The 20,559-nt window shown below is 33.6% G+C and overlaps 1 protein-coding gene across 1 annotated transcript; it reads right to left on the bottom strand.

Annotated features, from left to right (window-relative positions):
- Positions 1-5,539: 5,539 nt before the first annotated feature.
- LOC114178258 (putative AMP deaminase) lies at positions 5,540-18,893 on the bottom strand. The gene is made up of 19 exons (XM_028064066.2): positions 18,313-18,893; positions 17,852-18,015; positions 17,241-17,448; positions 16,788-16,942; positions 16,561-16,612; positions 16,309-16,436; positions 16,043-16,222; positions 15,838-15,905; positions 15,575-15,717; positions 15,388-15,449; positions 15,186-15,299; positions 12,880-13,020; positions 7,977-8,129; positions 7,285-7,338; positions 7,096-7,206; positions 6,741-6,914; positions 6,559-6,639; positions 6,254-6,352; positions 5,540-6,165 (listed from the first exon to the last, which is right to left on the bottom strand). Exons 1-19 carry the CDS (start codon positions 18,761-18,763, stop codon positions 6,097-6,099), a joined length of 2,607 nt encoding a protein of 868 aa, XP_027919867.2. The 5' UTR covers positions 18,764-18,893; the 3' UTR covers positions 5,540-6,096.
- Between the last annotated feature and the right edge of the window lie 1,666 nt (positions 18,894-20,559).

Genomic DNA, 20,559 nt, shown 5'->3' with positions numbered 1-20,559 from the left:
TAAGAAGTGAAGAACACTTGTTGCATCACAACAATTTTAATTAAAGACCCTCCTCAAAAAATCCATTCATTTATGTATTTCCAAACCCACCTTCACACAACATGTAAAATAAATCTCCATTTCTCATTTTTCTATAATTGAAATCTCGTAAGTGCTTCCTGCCAAAAAGTGTGCTTTAAGATAGATATATGAAATTATATGAACCTTTTTCCAAGCATGACATTTGATATGCACCTAAGTTGCCAAATTACATGTGAAGAGAATATTGGAAATAGATTCCATCTCACGGAAGCAAAATGGACACTTGTAATAATTGGGATCGCTCAAGCGGTGTAAGATATCATTTGAAGAATTTTAAAAATTTCAAAAAATTAAAATGCATGTTATGAATAACTTGTAATTAAATATTTTTTAATTTTTAATTTTGTTTTTAGGTAGACTAATTAAAATATCTTATATTTTTATTTTTTATTTTAGATTAAATAATTAAATTTAGATTTAATTACTCTTTTGGTCCCTGTTTTTGTCCAGAAAAGTCAAATTAATCTTTCAGTTTGTTTTTTAAGTTTCAATTTGGTCTCAATTTTAAAAAAATTAATGCAATTTGGTCGTTTCGTTAAATTTATTGAAGCGAATCAATGATTTTTTTTTATCAAAATTGACACTATGATTATGTTAATCGCATCAATAAAGCCAATTATCCTTATTAACAACTTCAATTTTGATGAAAAATCATTGATCAATTTCAAGAAATTTAATGAAAAGGACCAAATTGCATCAATTTTTAAAAAATCATGACCAAATATAAACTTAAAAAAACTAGAGGATTAATTTGATATTTTTGAACAAAAACATAGACAAAAAAGTAATTAAACCTTAAATTTATCTTCTAAGATCAAATTTTCATTTTAAAAATATTTATTTTAAAATTAAAATTTTGAAATATTATTGGTTAAATATAAATGTTAAGATCATATATAACAGTTTAATTTTTTTTTTCCGATATGAATATGTGTATAATATGTATAGAGAGCACGATTGTCAATTTAGTCCAATCCATAGGGATTGTCTATCTTGTTGTGATAGAAACGAATATGAATAAATAAGTTTTAACTAGTGTAATAAAGATACCAATTATCATTATAAAAAACTCTATATGTTTTATTTATTTCAAAAAAATTAGAAACAAAGATGTTCAGAATATAAAGATTTGAACTGCCAAAATAAAGAATGATTACAAATAAGGAAGAAACGAATAGATTTAAATAGGAAGCAATATAAAATAAACTAATGCCTTGGTTCACATGCCTCGGAACCAAAAAAAAAATATAAAGTAAAAGACTGGTAAGGCCAAAAGTGTAATAAAACTGAAGTAGTCAATTTGGGTTGAAAATTGAGCTCAGTCAATTCGGACCAAAAATTGAGCTGAGTCAATCCAGACCAAAAATCGAGCTGAGATGACCAGGAACGAAGATCGAACCAAATTAATTGGGCTGAGTAATTAAGCTGAACAAGACCGAGCCAAAAGTTGAGTCAATTTATCCTGAAATTTAAATCAAGTCCATTAGATCAAAACTTGAAGTCAAAATTAAATAAAATCAATTTAATAAAATTTGTCCAAACTAAAGATCAATCAAGTTAATTATAAAAAAAAATTCAAATTAGTCCAAGCCAAATATTAAAACAAGTTAATTCAGCAAATGTTGGTTCAAATCAACTTATAAAGGATTTACTCGAGTCAATTTGATCGAATCGAGTTGCTGTGACCAAAAGTTAACCCAAATTGGTCAGATGAATTAATAAAATTTTGAAATGAGAGATTCAAATAGTCAAACCACGCCGTCTTAGTTGTAATTGCAGTTTTTCGGAAGCATCTACTGTAAACCACTGAAATATTGAAAGTCAAAGTTGAGTTACCGATAAGTATTACAAAATTGTTGAGATGTTATAGTGATATGATTGTTTAAGAAATCAACACACTTTTATGTTGTATTACTGTTATAATTGATATGAGAAATGGTGTGCAGATAACATTCTAAGAGTTAAGAGTATAATTTTGAAAAATTTATATATATTTTAGAAACATGAAATTTCATAATATTGTGTTAAAATATTATATATATATATATATATATATATATATAATATAATATAATTAAGTTTTAAAATTATAAATCTAAATATTTTAATTGAATCTTTTTTAACAAATTTTGTTTTAATTTTTATTTAAATATCTTATTATTTGATTTTGTCATTAATAGATGATATAATAATATTTTTCTTCAAATTTTTTTCTTTTAATTATGAAGTAGAAAACATGAAATAGCTACTTCTGGTTTTAGAAGAATCCATCTGCATAATACTAATATCCCGAAGATTAAAAATATATAAAGAAAATAGAGAGAAAAAGTATAAAAATACAAAATAGATTCTTCAAGCATTAACAATCAAAGCATTATACATATTACTAAGATAAATAAATTTAATGAAACTTTAACAAAGTGGAAGTGGAATAATTCGAAAATTAAGCTCGCACATAGGCATCTATGAGAATACTAAAATAGAACATTATCTTTGTGCCATAAAACTAATAATCAACTAGATGCCAATAAACAAAGGTGTTTAACACTTTTTGAGTTAAATCATATCTGCCAGCTGTTACACCAATTGACTTCACTGTCATTAGGCATATTAATTCTTTTGGATCAAAATAAAGCTCATTATTTCACACAACCATAGTGTCAAAATAAAATAAAATCAAAATGAAAAGAAGATAAAGGAGATTGTTGACATTGTGTGTGGAGTATTAGCATCGACCAACTTTCCTAAAACATTTTATCAATTTAGTTCCTTCATTTTCATTAAATTGTTTTTTTTCCTAAAATTGTTGTAAAGTTATATTTAATTTTTAAACAAAATTATAAAATATTTTTATCTTTATATTTTATAAAAAATGTAAAATATTATATTTTTAACTATTATTACGTATAAAATATTTTATATATTATTTGTTAGAAAAATATTTTATATAAATAAACGATTAAAATTTAATTTAAAATGAAAATATAATTTGAAAATAAAAAACATATTTAACCGTTTTCATTGTATTCTAAAGTTAATCTCTTAATATATTAATTCAAACAATTATATTATATAAAATATTATAGAATTTGCTATATCAAAAATAGTATAATGATAAACAAACATCAATACAATAAAGCAATAAAGACTTTACATTAAGAAAATATATTTTTTTAAAAATAGTATTTTTTTTTATAGTGATGGATGTTTGGTGATGGGATAAGCTCATTTGTGTCGGCAACAACAACATGCAGTCCTTTCCTTTCCCATTTCATACCCTTTGTTTGGCACTTGGTGTCGGCAAAACATTCACCTCCATGAAATCTAAGAGTCAGTTACAATAGATAGTGTCATAAAACAAACAAAAATAAAAATAAATTGTTTCATACAAGTAACATGATAATAAATATTACAAGAATACTTGGAAAACTTCAAAAAAGATAAATGAACTCTACAACCCTTTTAAAAGAACAATTTAACTATACTTTTAAAATATAAATGGTGACAAGTAGGAATTTAAGCTTTTAATATTGTAATAAGTAATAAAGACACCTTTTAAGATTTTGATTGAAAATATAACCTAAACACTTGAAGTGAAAGAGGTTTTGATAATGATAAAATTAACTTAGCTTTTTTTTTTTTTTTAAATGGGTTATTCTTTGTAAGAAGAAATAAGGGTAATGAAAGTTTAAAGGAGAAGTATTTTGACAATTTCTGGTTGTGGTGGTGTTTTAAAGTTGACTAGTCTGGGTGAAGAAGGTATAAAAGAATAGGTTATTAGTAGAAAATATAAGTGTTCTTTTAAATTTTAAGTTTTAAGGAAAAGTATAAAAAAATAAATTGATGAAGAATAGATTGTGAAATTACTTTGTATCTCTCGTAATTATGAATACAATGGTCCATTGCTTGTTACCATATGCTTTATCATCAACCTCTTTTAACCAGCTCAAACGTCACCATCCTTGCATTCTCTGGTTTCTATAGCTATTGCAACACAATCAACACAAAAATCAAAGGCATTTTTGACTTTTGGCGTAAATTATGTAGCAAATGAGCGGGTGCAGAAAGGGAAAGCAAATTTAGCATTTTAATTGGTCCAAAAACATTAATGGGTCAAGACTAGACTAATCAAAAACAAATGGGTTGGCCCGTTTTAATATTGGTCATTTCTTCCAGCACCCTATTGTTTCTTCTTGCACGCCTAACTTTGAAAATACCCCTTTAATCCTCGGTGACACTAAAAATCCTAATTCTTTTTTCTCTCTTATCTTCCCCTTTCTTTTCCATGCCGCCGCACTATACCCCATCACCACACAGGTCTCCTCTCGCGAACAACGCACACATCTCCCTCTAATGTGCATATGCTGCATGATGAACATTATCATCGGCAATGGTAGCATACGTTATTTGGGCAATGATGTCCTTGTTAGTTTCAGTTATTCACATGATAAAACACAACAATTCAAGCACATATAACAATTTTTTCATAAAGTAGGATACAAATCGAACCACAAAATGATAATCGGGTTTTACCTCATCAGTAAATTAAATCACAATTACAAACTATGTTTGCGAAAGAACAAGACATATTTTGAATGCAATGTGTACTGGGATGCGTAACCCAGAATACACTTTTGAAATGGCTAATCTAGAATGTATTACCCGATCCAAGATTGTATTCCAACAATTATTCAATCCAAAACTCAATTATGATTTTCGAATTGCTCGAATATATTTTGAATTGTCCAATTCGTAATTTAATAATGATCTTCGAATTGAAAAATCCTAAATATATTCATGATGCACTACTTCATACCGGATTGGTCAATACAAAAGTTATAACCAAGTTTCAAATTGGTTAATTGGAAAATCTACACGTGCTTATCATATTAAGCAATCCGGAATGGACTCCCAAATTTGGTATTACATTTTGAATTGCACATTTCATAGTGTCTTGAAGGAAGAACATGACTTGGAATGATAAGTTGAGGGAGGACGGAAGGAAGGAGAACAATAAAGACATTCATTTTGTTTTCTAATTTTTTGTTTAATAACATTTCATAAGAGTAAAAGGTGCAGGAAGAGATGGCCTTTAATATTTATAATATTTACTTAATTAACTATTCCGTGTATAGAAAAAGAAAGAGATCCTAATTTTATTCCCCTTTTTCGCATTGTGGGCACATCTTCATCCAACCACCTCCTCTCCCTGGCGACATTTTGGAGGATAGTTAAAAGTAATTAATTTAATTGATTTACTAAATTTTCAAAACAATGTTACAAATGCACGAAAATTACCCTCTTTATTTTTATTGCTAAGAAATTCTTTATAAAATGCTCCTAAACTAATAACTATCACGTTGGAAACTCCAACGGCCTTAAAAAGTTAAGGAGAGAGCACTAAAGCAATTTAGCCAGCGATATGTAGTTGGTTGAAGGAAGATTAAACACTAACACATGAACAATATAACTCCGTTCTCCATCTTTGATCACTCGTACTATAGTCATCACTTTCAAAGATTTAAGTTAAAGTATGAGTTGTGAGCTACATCTGTTTTTTTCTGCCATGAAAATAACAGAAAAGGAGAGCCGTGTAGCATCGAATAGACAAGTGTAGTAAAATAAACGAGATTCGAGAGGACCTTTCATTCTGTCTATTCACTCGTTCATAAAGAACGAATTGTACTGTAATAAGAGAAATTTTAAATCTGTCCGACCATCACACCATGCGTTACTGTACAGTGCATTGCAGACCCACTTCTTTTACTTTCTCCGACTCTTTACCTTTCTCTACCATGCAAAAGCACCGGAGATGCCGATCTTGTTACTTCTGTTAATAACTGGCATAAGTGTCTCTACCATGTAAAATTACGCCGGTCCACATTATTTGTTATATCAGGCAAATAGGAACTAGGATGTTACAAAAACTTCTCACTGCCGAAGCTGCTACTGCTCAACAGAACATTGATCCCAGTAACCAAGTATGCGTTACCACGGGGTGAATGGTAAAGTCCCCTATGGGTATACATCTTCAAGAAAGATGGCTTTACCAGCATAAATATATTGCATTTCCTCTTTCCATGTCTGCATAATCAACAAAAATTGAGTGAAAAAAGACTGAATACAAAATCAAACTGAAAGTATATAGGGTTTGTTTCTCGGTCTTTTTCACCTCGTATCGGAAAGAAATCCTCAAACTGGGAACATTTGTCTTATGAATATCATTTCCTTCAGGACCTCTCAACAAATATTTTTCCCCAAGCCAGTGTGACTGTAAAGGAGGATAAAACATTAAGAAATTAATATAAACAGAAAATACATTCATAAATAAGATCAGAATGATTCAACAAGAACTTAAGAAGATATATCAAAAGAAGATCAAACCAAACACCTACAACTAACTGTCCATAATAAGTTTTCAGAGCCTCGGTACAGGTGAGCAAAAACAGAATATTCCTACATTGTCTTCTAATTTACCTTTGCCTGGTGTGAAAATCCAGACTGGTAGACAGAATTTCTAGCTATCTCACACAGATCACAGGCTGTGAGCTTCCATACCTGCAATGCACGTGTTTAAGTAAAATAATTCCACAGTAAATATAAAACAGAATATTTAACCAACTTATCTAGAGAGGCTAGGAGTTTGGCAGAAACTAGACCTTTGCTGCAACACTATATTCTTCTAGCAGTGCCTCTTTTGTCAAATGAATTTGCAAAGGATCATCGGAGGAGAGAGAGACATTTAAACCTCGCTGGAAAAACATTGGCAGTGGATTGCGATGATAGTCCAAGAAAAGGGAATTATTGCTAAGTGGTGACATAGCCAATCCAATCTAAAGTGATAATAACATAATGGTATTAACATATTGTCAATATTTATCATGACAAAGAGAAAGTAATAAAGTATTGGTAATGAACAGGACCCAAACTCAGAATGGCAATGAAATATGTAGTGTTCGATTTCAACTTTTATAGAATCACAAGGTTGGCAAAATGATATTCCTAAGGGCTAACCTGTGCAAGATAATACAAGTACTGCAAAACTGGAGTTTTACGTAGATTAATCCCATGAGAAATGTTATGGCATAGAAGGAAGGCGGCAGCCAAATGATCACTGTCACCTGCCTGCATCAGTAGATTGGGTAATAAATATCATATTGAACATAAAGAGTTAAACTATGCTTCTAGTGAATAGAAAACAACCTCTCCACAGTGAGGCCGCAACTTTATTGTGGTCATTCCCTTAGATTCACGCAACTGAAACAGATGGTGAGATATTAATATTGTTGATAACCAGGAATTATTTTATAAATCTATTCTTCCTGTTTCAAGTTGTCTATCAAGTTGCTTGAACTTGGAGACCTCAACTTCACCACACCCAACCAAAAAAAGAAACAAAAACCAGTCAACCACAACTATAACAAACCACCAATTATAGAATGTCCGGTTTCTCTCCAGACGGGACTTGACCATGGAAAAAAAAAATTCCATTAGAAAAGGCTCTCGAACAATTTGTTAGGCACCAGATAAGAAAAATATATGGCAGAATCCCTATAAATAGAAACAAGATACACAAAGGAACAATTCGTGATGAGGGAATTGTAGAGCCCTCAGAAAATGACTAAAACTAACTATTTCCTTACTGTTTCACTTTTTTATTTGCCTCTACAACTGGTTTTCCTGCCGAAAGCCTTCCCCTCACTAACTACTTTCCTTCAAAGCCTATGTTGTACCAAATTTACTCACAACTGGGCCATATTATGACCCATACCCTTGTCGTCCCTATTTCTTCAAGTATAGATCTAACCAAAAAATCTGTGCCCCAATGGAAATTAAAAAGGGCAATGGTTAGTTGTTAAATTCTTAAGCTCGACAAAGAAAGAAATAGTATAAACCTTGTTGAGCGTGTACAAGTTTGCATAGCTGTAATAAAGGTAATAAGAATATGCCGGATTGAATTCATTTGTCCACTCAGCTGGAGTAGGCATGTGCTTAGTTGGACGCCTTTCTGGTTTACTTTCATCATCTACAAGATCAAATCCAACCACCTGTATGCAGAAGAAGCTACTTAGAAAAGAAAGAAACTCTAGAAAGAACAGAGTTGCTTCATTTTATCAATATCTTTCATCTATCAATTTTAAACAAAAATCAAAACTGACTAATCATGAGAAACAAATTTAATGGTGAATACGTTCAGTCCTCAACTTATTCTATACTAGCAAAAACAATCTTACATTTATAAACTGGAATAAAAAAAAAATCAAAATACAGTAGATACACCCCTTTATTACTTTAAAGTGCATTGAGTTTTTTAAAAATTGCTTGCAACAAAATCAGAAAATCAGTTTGATTTGACAGATATGGAGCTGATTCAATTAAAACTTCAATTGAATAATAAGAATTGGCAACATGAGAAAAGAGTAGAATTGCAAAGTAAACTGTTAGGAGAATTTACATACATTAAAAACAACAGATAAAATCCTACAACGGAGGGAATACATCTGAAAACAGAATAACCTTATCTCCCTTGATGAGATGGATCACATGTCATTGGGCTTAGTTTAAAACCAATTTCTCATGAGTATTATTCATCTCGAAATTGCTTCTATTAATTTCTTCAAACGTCCTTCTCCCTCACCCCTCAACCCCATTTCACTAATGCCTCCAGTGGCATTTGAATGTGCCCAAATCATCTTAACCAATTTTCTAAAATCTTTTCCTCAATAGTATGCCTCCCAGTTAATTGTCCCATTTGTAATATCGATTCCAAATATTTAAACTTAATCTGCACTGTAATATATTCTCCATTTCTTACCTCTAAGATATGTTCCCCTAGCTTCTTGTTAGATTTGCAATGCATATACCATGCCTTTACTTGTATTCAAGTTAAAACCATTTGATCCTGACTTCGTTCTCCAAAGCTCTAGTTTGGAGTTAACTCTTTCCCTATTCCTCAATCGAAAACAATATTATCTGCAAAAGCCATATATTCAGGGGTAATCTTCTATAATATATGTTCATGGTAAGGAGGACTAAGCACATCAAACTAGATTAAATAAGCAAGGACTCCAAGAGTATCCTTGTGGAAAATTCCTTGGTCTTGCCTCCAAGAGTTATCTCTGGAATGATTTCACATTATACTTATCTATCCATTCTCTAGTAGATATAAATAACACAAACCCCTTTCTTTTCAAAAGTCTTTACCAATTTTGAATACTTTTGCTTCCATGTAAATCAAAACCATATGTGTGAGACCCCCTTTTTCCTTTTCCATATACTTTCTTTCTCTCAGCTACCATTTTCACATAACAACACACTCCACTCTCACTTTGCATTTTCTCCCCTTTCTGCTTTCATTGCCTTCTCTCTAACCAGAGAACTTGAGCTTCCATTCTGATCCATCCTCCATTTTTGTTGTAGCAAGCGAACCTGACCAGAACAGAAACCCTTCCCCCAGCTGAGTTTCCTTCTCAACCATGTAAGTCAATTTCAGTTTCCCCAATTCTCTTCAAATTTCGAAATTTTAGAGCTCCATTCTTACCAAATCGAATTAGGATCTTATTCTCACTCTAAGTTTATGCATTCCGGTTCCTTAGGTGGTGCAATTGAGGTGTCCCTTGTTGAAAGTGTTCTTGCTAGTTGGTGATTTCTAGAGGTAAGGGAAGCTGACTGTTTTGCTTAAATTTCGTATAGAATTATCCCTGATGACTTTGATTGCATGAATTTGTGTTTGTTTGATGCTTGGATCACTTGTTTGCGCTGAATGGGGATTGTTGGCATAAATTTCATAGCTCTGCATGTGAAAACAGATTGGAAATCTGATGTTTTCGCCCAAGCGAGTAGCTCTCGCCTGAGCGAAAACACCAGAAACTCACTCATGTCACTGCGCAAGGTCTCGCCTAGGCGAGCTGGTTTCACTTGAGCGAGCGACACTCTCGTCTAAGCGAAACAACTTAGCCTGAGCGAGAATTCGCTCATTTTTAATTGCCCACTGTTTGGAGCCTCGCTCAAGCGAGAATGACCCGCTTAAGCGAGATGGCCTCTCGCCTGGGCTAGATCTTCTAGCTTGAGCGAGAACCACTGCAGTTGAGGGTTTATTTCTCTGTTTAATGGGTGGAATTATATGTTTGAATGTGAAAATGTGCAATTAGGCTATTATATGCTTGGATTGTTGTTACTAATAACATGAGTGGTGAAATTATATGAATTTGGACTATGAGGAGATGTGGTTGAACTAGAATTTCAAGGGAAATTCAAAAGAGTATGTTAGTGTGTGTAAGGACATGAGGACTCCTGATTGGTTGGTATCTTGAAACTCCAATAATCATTCACGCTCAGATAGAGCAGAATGAATTATGTCGTGAGGAGTAGCAGGAGGTCCTAATCTTTGGACTTGATCCGTCTTAGACACGAAGGGGACTTACCCTGGGAGTGGTCGGGTGATAACCCCTTGAGCCCAAACTCTGCAGAGTTTGGGGATCGTCACAGGAGCACACTACCAAGAGATCCAATGTCGTTTACATAATCTGGATATTGAGTCTAAAGTCATGTATTTGTGTTGTGTTGTGGTGGTTTTAAATAATTATGATGAATGTGAAATACTTGCTTGGTATTCATAAATGAACTGCATGATTTCTCTTATTTAAGTTAGCTTACCCTTCTTGTTTGCGTTTGTTCTCCTTGTGTATATTCTCTTTTGCAATGATCACCTACTAATTGGTGTGAGTAGAGAAGGATCCAGGCGAAGACACTCCTCTCTTGGACTGGAGTTGACCCGTGGCTAGGGATGTCTAGCCGTAGTTCTTGTTCATGCTTTGGGATAAAGTTTTTGGATGTACACGTTATACATATAGTTAGCGACTTATATGGTTATTTTGGATGACTGTATTAACATTCTATATGGCCTATTCTGACTATATGCTTTGCTTGATCATGATATAATGTTTTGATTAGTAGTTTGAAAACTATTAAATGGGATGTTACATTTTTGGTATCAGAGCAGTGGTTCCTTTAGGATTTGTAGGTGTGAGCTTGCTTAGTTTCTGTTGTGTGTTCCTCGTAACGTCTTTGGCATAATTATGGTATCTGTTAGTCAGACTGATGGTTCTTTCTGTGTGGTCAGAGCTATGGCACCTAGGCCTCCTCCTCCTCCTCTTCCAAACCCAGATAACCTTCATTTTGTGGGAGCAATTGAGGCGATGATTGCAGCCATGCAGCAGCAGAATGCTAACATGGTGAATCAGCACAACCTAGCTTTGTAACAGATGGAGTCTGCTAGGCTAGCAGCGGAGGCAACTCAGCAGAGGCAATTGAAGCCGTGCATCAAATAGGAGAAAACCGTTCAGTAGCCGATTCTTCCCAAGCTCCACCACCTCGAGTGCAAGAGTGGAGTTTGGAGGATTTTCTACAACACCATCCATCCCGCTTCGATGGCATAAGGGATATGGAACAAATCTATGATGCAAAGAGGTGTCCTGCAGAGAATAGATTAGCGTACACTGAGTACCAGTGTACCTTCTTGCTGGAGAAGTCGTGCATTGGTGGTCTAGTATGAAGAAGATGCTGGAGGAGAGCAGGGAACCTATCACCTGGGATCTGTTCGAGAAGTTCTATGCTGAGTACTTCCCTGACAGTGTGAGGTACGCTAAAGAGGTTGAGTTCTTGCAACTGATGCAAGGAGAAATATCAGTATCGGAGTATGCTAAAAAGTTTAAACATCTGGGCAAATTCCATACCCTGCGGATGGCAGAGGATTGACAGTGCAGAAAGTTTGAGAATGGGTTAAGAGACAATCTCAAACTCATGGTGGCTCCACTCTCTATCAAAGAATTCCCTGCTTTGGTAGAGAAAGCCAGAGTGATGGAAAAGTTAAAGGCTGAAGTTGAAGCTCAGCAGCCGGTAGGGGGACCATCTGGGTCCGTGACCAGACAGAATGGGAACACCGAATAAGGGTAAGCTAACATTGATTGCAGAACTTTCAGTATAAATCCAAATTGATTTCTTGCAATCCTGATCTCCTCTTAATCTGTGCCATCCCTTTTTCTGTGATTCTATAGCATGACTCCATAGTTCTTCTATCCCTTTGCAGCAGACAGAATGCTTGTATCTCCAAAGCTGTTATATAGTAACCAAAGTGCTACTCCACTCATTTATCATTTTCTTAGCTATCAAACCCCATTAAATGGCTTTGCAAGGAAATTGATAACGAACTTCAATGGGAACACCATCAACATCAACTTTTACTCTTATTAATTTTAAAGACTTCTTTTACCACTCCCTTTCCAACTTGGATTTTACGATAATAAGCCAAAGCTTGGCTATCCCCGTTGGATTTCTAATCCTTCAATATTGCAGGTTGATCATTGATCATGCTTGGATAAAGACTTCATTTTTCATCTTTAATCCATCTTACTGGTTCAGATCTCTTGACTTTCTTTCCCTAATTTTGACAAGCTTATTTATAGTATGTTCCTATTATGTTCAAGATCACAGGAAAACTCCTCAAAGGCTTTCGGTTCTACCTCACTCGCAGCTTTTCCTATCTTATTTCTTGCCTTTCGATAGCATGCCTAATTTTCAATGTTATTGAACTGTATAAGGCTTTAAAACTCACCTTTCTGTTTCTTATATAACAAGATAGATGGTTTCATGTACCAGTGGCACAGTGTAACAGTAACACCAGGAAATACATAGTTGTTAAAATGCTACATTTGAAAAATTAGGTAACCATACAACTAAATACATGTACACGCAAACAAGAGTAGGGTGTGCAAGCAAATAAGAAAAAAAATGACTAACCTGCATCAAAAACAAATGTAATTGAGGATGAGAATTTGGATCCACTGTGACTTCAAATAGAGGAATAAACACATTATCCAGAATATTCTGAAAGGAGGTAACAATTCCCATATTCTTGTACACATTGTATAACCGTGGTAACTGTGCCAATACAAGTTCACAAAACATGGTCAAAATCAACAAACAGAAAAATATCCCAAATTAAAAAAGATGGCAACAGGGAAAGCAGTCAAAGCACGAAACAAAATTCTAAATAAACGCCAACAAATAAGGAACATCATATCAAATCAAATAGAATATACATAAAATTCATATTTATGGTGATTCTCATGATCCAATGTGAACTAAAGTCACTGACTTTCTGAAAATAAGTTGCCTTACACATTCCATTCTATATAATAAGAATCAGTACCATATAAAGTGGACTTTTCTGCTTGTACTTCTACTAGGACTTGAACACAAAAGGAGAGTCCAATCCAAAAGACTAGTCTATCAGGTGAGAGAACCTTTATGTACCACATCAAGTAGCTCATCATACTTAATGTGAGACTCCTAAATTTGTGACCCCTTTCCAGAGCTGACGTCCATAATGACTCTCACTTTATTGATATTGACCAAGTGGTAACCCTTTCCTTTTTGAGACAGCTTCAGTTATCTATAAGTATTCGGTTTGCACCTTAGTCCAGCATACGAGTAGTCCTTTTCGTAGCCTAACACTTAATGAAAGCATATTGCTAGGATTTAAGCATAAGAGGAGAGCTCAACCCAAAAAGAATAGTCCATTAGGTGGGAGAGCCTCACAACTTAAATACCACATTCAAGTAGCTGATCTACTCAATGTAGAACTCCTAACAAGTTCCAAAAATACAAATAATGTTAACTAACTCACACTTTTTGCATTCTTTTTTTTTTTTTTTTCGTGGTTCAGGTTGCTTACGAGACCATGTTAGTTGTTAAACAAAATGTTAATCCCAATGAGCACTTCAAACACTTCTCAAGCCTTGAAGAAGGAAAAGATGTAGGCAATCTGGTGATAACGCTGTTGACAACAAGCAGCCTTTTCCTAGTGCAACGATCAACACTCTAAATAAATAAAAGTAACATAGAAAAAGAAGTTGAGGTGGAAGATCCATCCAAAACGGTAGAAAAATTTATATGGAAAAGAAGAGAGAATGCAAAATCAAAAAATAGAAAATATTGTTCACAACAATAATATTTCAGCAACTGTGTAAAAGGATTACTGCACACTTCTTGAGGAGATATTGACATACACAAGTTAATCTTATAAGGAAAAGCAAGTTGAGTATAGAGCACATGAGCAATATGGTGCACAGACTGTTAGAAACCTCATATTAAGTACGAAGTGATTTTGACCAATGTTCCAAGGGCATTTGTTGTCAAGACTCTATCTAAACATTGTACCATTGCCGCTGTCATTGGGATAAATAATGAAATGGTCCTAAAACTCAAAGACAAGGAAGAGTCACTCAAGTAGTAATTCTTCAAGAATTAAATAAGAAAAGGGACGTTACTGTCATAATGGAAAACTCTTTTACCATAAACTCACGTGAAATTGGTGTAAACCAATCTGATTGAAACCGGGTAAGTGTTAGAAACCTAAAATTACGTAGGAAGTGATTTTCACCAATGTTCCTAGGGAATTTGTCAAAATTCTATCTAAACACTGCCATTTTCATTGTCATTGTGCTAAAAAAGATGAAACAGTCCCAAAACTCAAAGATAAGGAAGACCGAATGAAGTAGTAATTTCAAGAAGGGTTAAAATGAAGTAGTAATTTCAAGAAGGGTTAAATATTTTTTAAGTCCTTGAACTTTGACGCGAAATGGAAATTTGTCCCTGTCTGAAATTTTGACATATTTTGATTCTTAAATTTTAAAAATTAATAGATATAGTCCTTTTACCCCACTTACGTTAATTTTTTACACGTCAAACCTGTTTCCTATCGAACATTGAAGCGGGAACGTGTCAAATGGTGTAAGCAACTTAAATGCTAACATGAAACGTGTTTGACACGTAAAAAGAATCTAACAGAATCGGGGTAAAAGGATTATATTAATTCATTTTTAAAGTTTGGAAATCAAAATGTATCAAAGTTTTTGATAGAGACAAATTCCAATTTCGTGTTAAAGTTTAGGGACTAAAAACATATTTAACTCTTTCAAGAATTAAGGAGGAAAAGGGTAGGTTAGTGTCTTAATGGAAAAGAACTTCAACCAAAACACACATGAAGCTAATGTAAACCAATCTGATTGAAACTGGATCAGAGACTAGAAGCTGAATAGTACCTGGATTAGCCATACAGCATTCTTACTATAAAGAGCATTGTTAACAAACCAACTTGCCAGCTGATCCCACTCACTCTGTTTTCTTCCGTAGACAGAGATCCTATACTCAGCCATCTGTAAATTTTATTTTTATTTATACATAAAAAAATGAATTAGGATAGGAGACACCATAACAAAATATATTATAATGGGGATAAATAACCTGATATTTGCTTGCTTCAAGATCTATCAAAACCTCCTTTGTTACTTCAGCAAGAAACCTTCCTGTGAATTTTAGTGGCTGTAAGCCCGTATGAATTCAAGAAGCAAAAACTAACACTTCTAATATTCAATTAGAATTAATAAAAATACAAGAAAACAATAGGGAACATTTATATACAGCAACCAACCCTGGATAAGATTATCTTGCTTTAAAAATATCTCTCTTAGTCTGCTCTGTCCACAAGGATTATACTTAAGGTTGAATTTGTCAAATCTATGGAATGTGGTCTTATCTGCATGCACGTCCAACAAATCAACATTCAGATCATATCTGCGTCATAATTTCCATTAATTAGAAAAGGTTCCGACACACAAGCAAATAAATATTTCCAAAACTCAATTATCCAAATAGTAAGATGAAAAAAGAGATAGAGAACAAAATAAAGCATACCCAGTCAAATCCAAACTCTCAAAAACCTCCTTAAGTGTCATATATTTTCCATCTCTAAAGATAACAACCTGTTAACATAAGTATTGATATGGAAAATTAGGAAAAACTAAGAATCTCGAAAGTAAAATAGAAAGAGACGAAGGGTGAAACAAGCAACAAATTACCACCTCATAAAAAAGTTAAGTAGACCCAAAAGTTATTTTACCTCATCAGATTCTTTTCTTAATTTTGACTTGATGAAGCGCACAAGATGCTTCTGATTCATGCAAGCAGAATGATGAATATGAGTATCAACTTTTCTGATATTGTAAAAATCCCGGTGTGGTGCACCCTTCTGAGCCAGAAACTCCCTATCTGCATTTAGTAACAGATGAAGGCGGAATTTCTGTGTAATGATCAGATGAATGTTATAAACAAATGCCACTGGCAAGCACAAAGAGACCATGTAGACTAAAGTTTGTGAAGACATACTTCCTCAAGAAATCGTAGCCTGTGGTAGCATGCAGAGCGAACATTCCCAATAGACATAACTTTTAGAATGTAATGCATATCAGTAAAAAATCTTGTTGAGCTTGCAACAGGGAAGAGCTCTTCGGTATCTGAGCAGTTTCACAAAAATCTCAGTTCTTTGAACTTTTTTTTACTTAACAAACTAAATAATCGACAAAATAAAGATAGCAGTGGAACCATTCCATTTTCATGTTGTTAACACTCCATGCTTACCAGTTTTACTTGCAAAAACCCGAATGACTCCATCTTCCATCCTAAAGTGGTGCTGTTTGCAACATAAAGAGTCAATATAAAAATATCAGTTGAACACTTCAGAGCAATACAACAATATCAACAGAGCACTTCAGAACAAAATTGACCATAAATAACTCAAGAAGATTCCACATGTAGCAGTATGTGCGACTAATAAAAAAGTAATAACAGAGAAGTATTAAACTTACTTTTGTTGCTTCAACTGGTTCAAAATGATACGGGTCAAAGTTAGTTTCCACAGGTTCTGTCCTCAATGGAATATTTTCCTTGTAAATATATTTCTCACGCAAATCTAAGCATTCTTGAATCATTTTGCATACTTCATCCTCTTCTATATTTGTCTCTGAATATATTGTGTAAAGTAAGAAAAAGATTATGTATTAAATTCTAGCTTTTTCAATCTTGTTCCACATTATACAAGTCACACTATGAACAAAAAAAATTAAAATAACTACATCGTTTGATATACATGAAAAAGGAAAATAAAACTGGGGGCATGTAGAATCAACTTAAAGATAGCAAAACGGGGATAAAAATATGTAACATGTCATGCAGGGGTAATGCTTAAATTATTTCACATGAACCAATATATAGAAGGACTAAGTAGAACAGTAAAGATAATGATAGTGACATGAATGTACCATGCCCAGGGATTCTTGCAGGCAAGACATTATTGGCAAACACACGGTCATCCTCAGCTACATGTACAGAAGTTGAAGAAACCACATTCATATTCGCACCAGCTTTCGCTTCCTTTGAAACCTCTCCATACATCTGATTTTTTGCACAGTTTGCATCATCAACTCTGAATGGAACGGCAGACAAATTGCCCATGTTTGAATTTACTCCCTGCAACATCATGAATCACTAAAATATAAGGATAGAAATAACTGTAAAATGAATAATGATAATCCAAAAATAAGCAAAGATTAGAAAGCCAGAAGATTTATGATTATGCACCAGACCACACTGATACTATATAATTTCCAAATTATCAATAAAAGAAGTTTGTATACCATGAAACCCTGAACCATCAAAGCACTAAGTTGACAAACAAAAAGCAACTCAAGACATTAAGTTAAATAATATCCATTTATTTTGAAACCTGATAAAACGGTAACTAAAATTATTGAAAGGAGGATGCATCTTTCCCAACTCCCCCGAATAACAATCAACTACAGGCCATACTTTTAGTCGACAAAGTTTAAAACAGTTGCCATCCTTGCAATAAATAAGAAATCAGTATTCTCACGTAAGTATCTGAGAAAGGAATGGTATTGTTATCAGCAAGCTGTGTTTCCTCCTCATCAGAATCCCCAGCACTTTCGAATGGGTTTCTCCCTGGTGATCTCGGAGTCATAATTCTACCAACAGAAGCTATCCTCTTATACGAACGCGAAATCTGAGCACTCTCGCCTTCACAGACCAAACAAAAGAAACATCATTAAAACAAACGAAAAAGAAAAGAAAAAAGCTTAATTTTCAAACACTATCAGTATATTATTGTACACGCAACGATTAAAAACCATAATTTTAAAGTAATTATTACAAAAATCAACAGTCATGCTATATATGACATTTTATGTTTGGATGACAGTCTAAAAATGCATGCGAATTAAATTTTAAGAAAAACTCCCATTTTAATAAAAATAAGAAACATAACAGAACTGAACAAAAGCTGTACATAGCTAAAACGAGAATTAACATTCAAACCATTGGTGGAACCCGTCCGATTAGACGGAAGCCCTAGCGGAGCGAATTGAAGGTTTTCGAACGACGAGGCACGATTCTTAGTGTCCTCGGGGAACCAATCAGCTGCGGAAACCACGTTGGGCATCGAAGACGAAAACCTATAGCTCCGAAGCACGTTTGATGTGTCGTCCATAGACTTCGAAAAGGTTCGGAAATAGTTCCTCGGATCGGCGTCCTTATCCGTTCCTCCGTCATCGTCTCCGAGCCCGCTAAGATCATCGTCGTCATCCTCGCTGTCATCGTCGGAGGCGGCGAGCGGCTTGCGTCGGATTTCGACGAGGCGGTGGAGGACGTGGTCGACGGTGCGGCGGTGCATGTAGAAGGCGGAGATGGCCATGAAAGAGGCTCCGAGCAACGCCGCCATGGCGAGGTGAAGCGATGGAGGGAGCGACGTGGAAGATGAGGGATCCATTGGAGGAAGCGACTATGAATGCGTTTGGTTTAAATGATGATCTTGGAGGCTTTGGTCGGAGAGCAGTGAGACACGGTCGCACGCACTCTGTGAAGAGTGAGTGGAAAAGTGAAGAGGGAAATGAGAAAGGTGGCTTTAGCTCGACCTAACTAACTGAATACGTTGGCTTCTCTCACATGGGACCCAAAAGAACACGCAACACGTGGCAACTTTATATTTTCGCTGAAACTTTGGTGATGTTAACCCGTGAAATATACGGATAATGAAAATATTTTTGATGAATTAATGTTTTAGTTTTATTATTTATTTATTTCATTTTATTACTAATCTGAAAACTCAAACTTATCACTTTGACAAAATGTAACAATCTTCTTGAATTAGATATACTAAATCTAATATATCTATTTATAAAAAATACAATTGAGTAGACACAAAAAGCAAAACCATGTTGCATATGACACACTCTTCAGAACACATTTTAAAACTCAAAAAGATAATTTCCATTATAAAACACCTAATGCATAAAATTGCAACATGTAGCAGAACAAAGAACTTTGATACGTGTTCAATTTTTAAACTTTCTTTCCGTTTTTCTCCAAGACCATTTCTTTTCTTTTATTAAACCCTAATTAATCTTCTTTTTGTTTCTTTTTAGATTCAACCTTTCACCCTAACGCATCTTTTGCTTTCTCTTCTCATTTACTTGATTCACCCTTTCTTTCTCTCCCTCTCACCATGGCTATTTCTCATTTTCATCTCTCAATTTCTCCATGGCGGATCTCTCAAGCACAAGGTCAAAGGTTTGATTTTTATTATTTCCATGTTTTCAAAAGGTTATCATTTTATTATTTCTTCAAAAGGTTTAATTATTGTTATTGTTCATTTTTGGAATTTGCTTTTTATTTTCTTCTAATCTAACAAATATTTAATTTCAGTATTTGTTTTGTTAGAATAGGAATCTGCAATTTGGTTTACGTTAATGATTGTGGTTAATTGTGGTTTAGTTTTGATGTTTTGCTCCATTTATTTTTTTCGATGTGTTTAAAGTTTCCTTGTGTAAAGTCTACTAGAGTTACATTTATTTGCCCAGTTACAAGTTTTACAATCATATAACAAAGCAATGAAAGAAAAACAAACAAGAATCAAAGTGTTGAACGCTACAAGACTTGATTTAGCCTCTTGAAATACCATATTACAAGATATACCTGAAAATCATATCCAAGTCACAATCCTTACATACAAATACAATTGTTACAAGAACAAAATCACTTAAATTAGATATTTAATTGTGCACATGAAAGCTCCATAAAGATATAATTGTCTCAATTTTAGCTCTCTAAGAAAAAAAGGTTTTCTGAAAATATACACTTGATTACATAGTTTTGCTGATATGAGATTTTTATGGGTGCAGTTTGATCTGACTTCTTCCCAACTTTTTGCGAATGATGGATTTTTTTTAGGAATGTTAGCTTTAGAAAACAACTTTCAGACAGACACAGAATGCATTGTTGGGTATAAGGGTTGTCACAATGAAAATGATCCTATTAGTATTAGGAAAGCACAATATAAGGTAGGGTGATTTTTATTGCTATCGAATTATCTTTACATTTTATTTTAATTTTTAATTGTATTCCAAACATTAAAATGATAATTTGTATGTTTAAATACTAATTTGGTTCTAATTTTTATTTAGTTTTTTCAATTTGGTTGTAATATTTTTTTTCAATTTGATACTAATATTTATTAATTTTGTTCAATTTGATCTTTTTTATTACCGTTTAACGAATAGTAGAAAG

The sequence above is a fragment of the Vigna unguiculata genome, chromosome 3 (genome assembly GCF_037176805.1).
Source record: "Vigna unguiculata cultivar grain cowpea cultivar isolate G323 ecotype 2 chromosome 3, ASM3717680v1, whole genome shotgun sequence".
In the NCBI taxonomy this organism is placed as follows: domain Eukaryota; kingdom Viridiplantae; phylum Streptophyta; class Magnoliopsida; order Fabales; family Fabaceae; genus Vigna; species Vigna unguiculata.
The sequence above is the reverse complement of the archived record's forward strand: the minus strand, read 5'-3'. Positions and strand labels throughout refer to the sequence as shown.

Excerpts from the sequence above, each read along its gene's own strand:
- LOC114178258 (XM_028064066.2), bottom strand. The coding sequence starts at position 18,763 with ATGGATCCCTCATCTTCCACGTCGCTCCCTCCATCGCTTCACCTCGCC. Across the intron at positions 15,300-15,387 it reads TTGAAGCAAGCAAATATCAG|ATGGCTGAGTATAGGATCTC; the intron begins GTTATTTATCCC and ends TAAAATTTACAG. Across the intron at positions 8,130-12,879 it reads TACATTTGTTTTTGATGCAG|GTGGTTGGATTTGATCTTGT; the intron begins GTTAGTCATTTT and ends TTCTGCATACAG.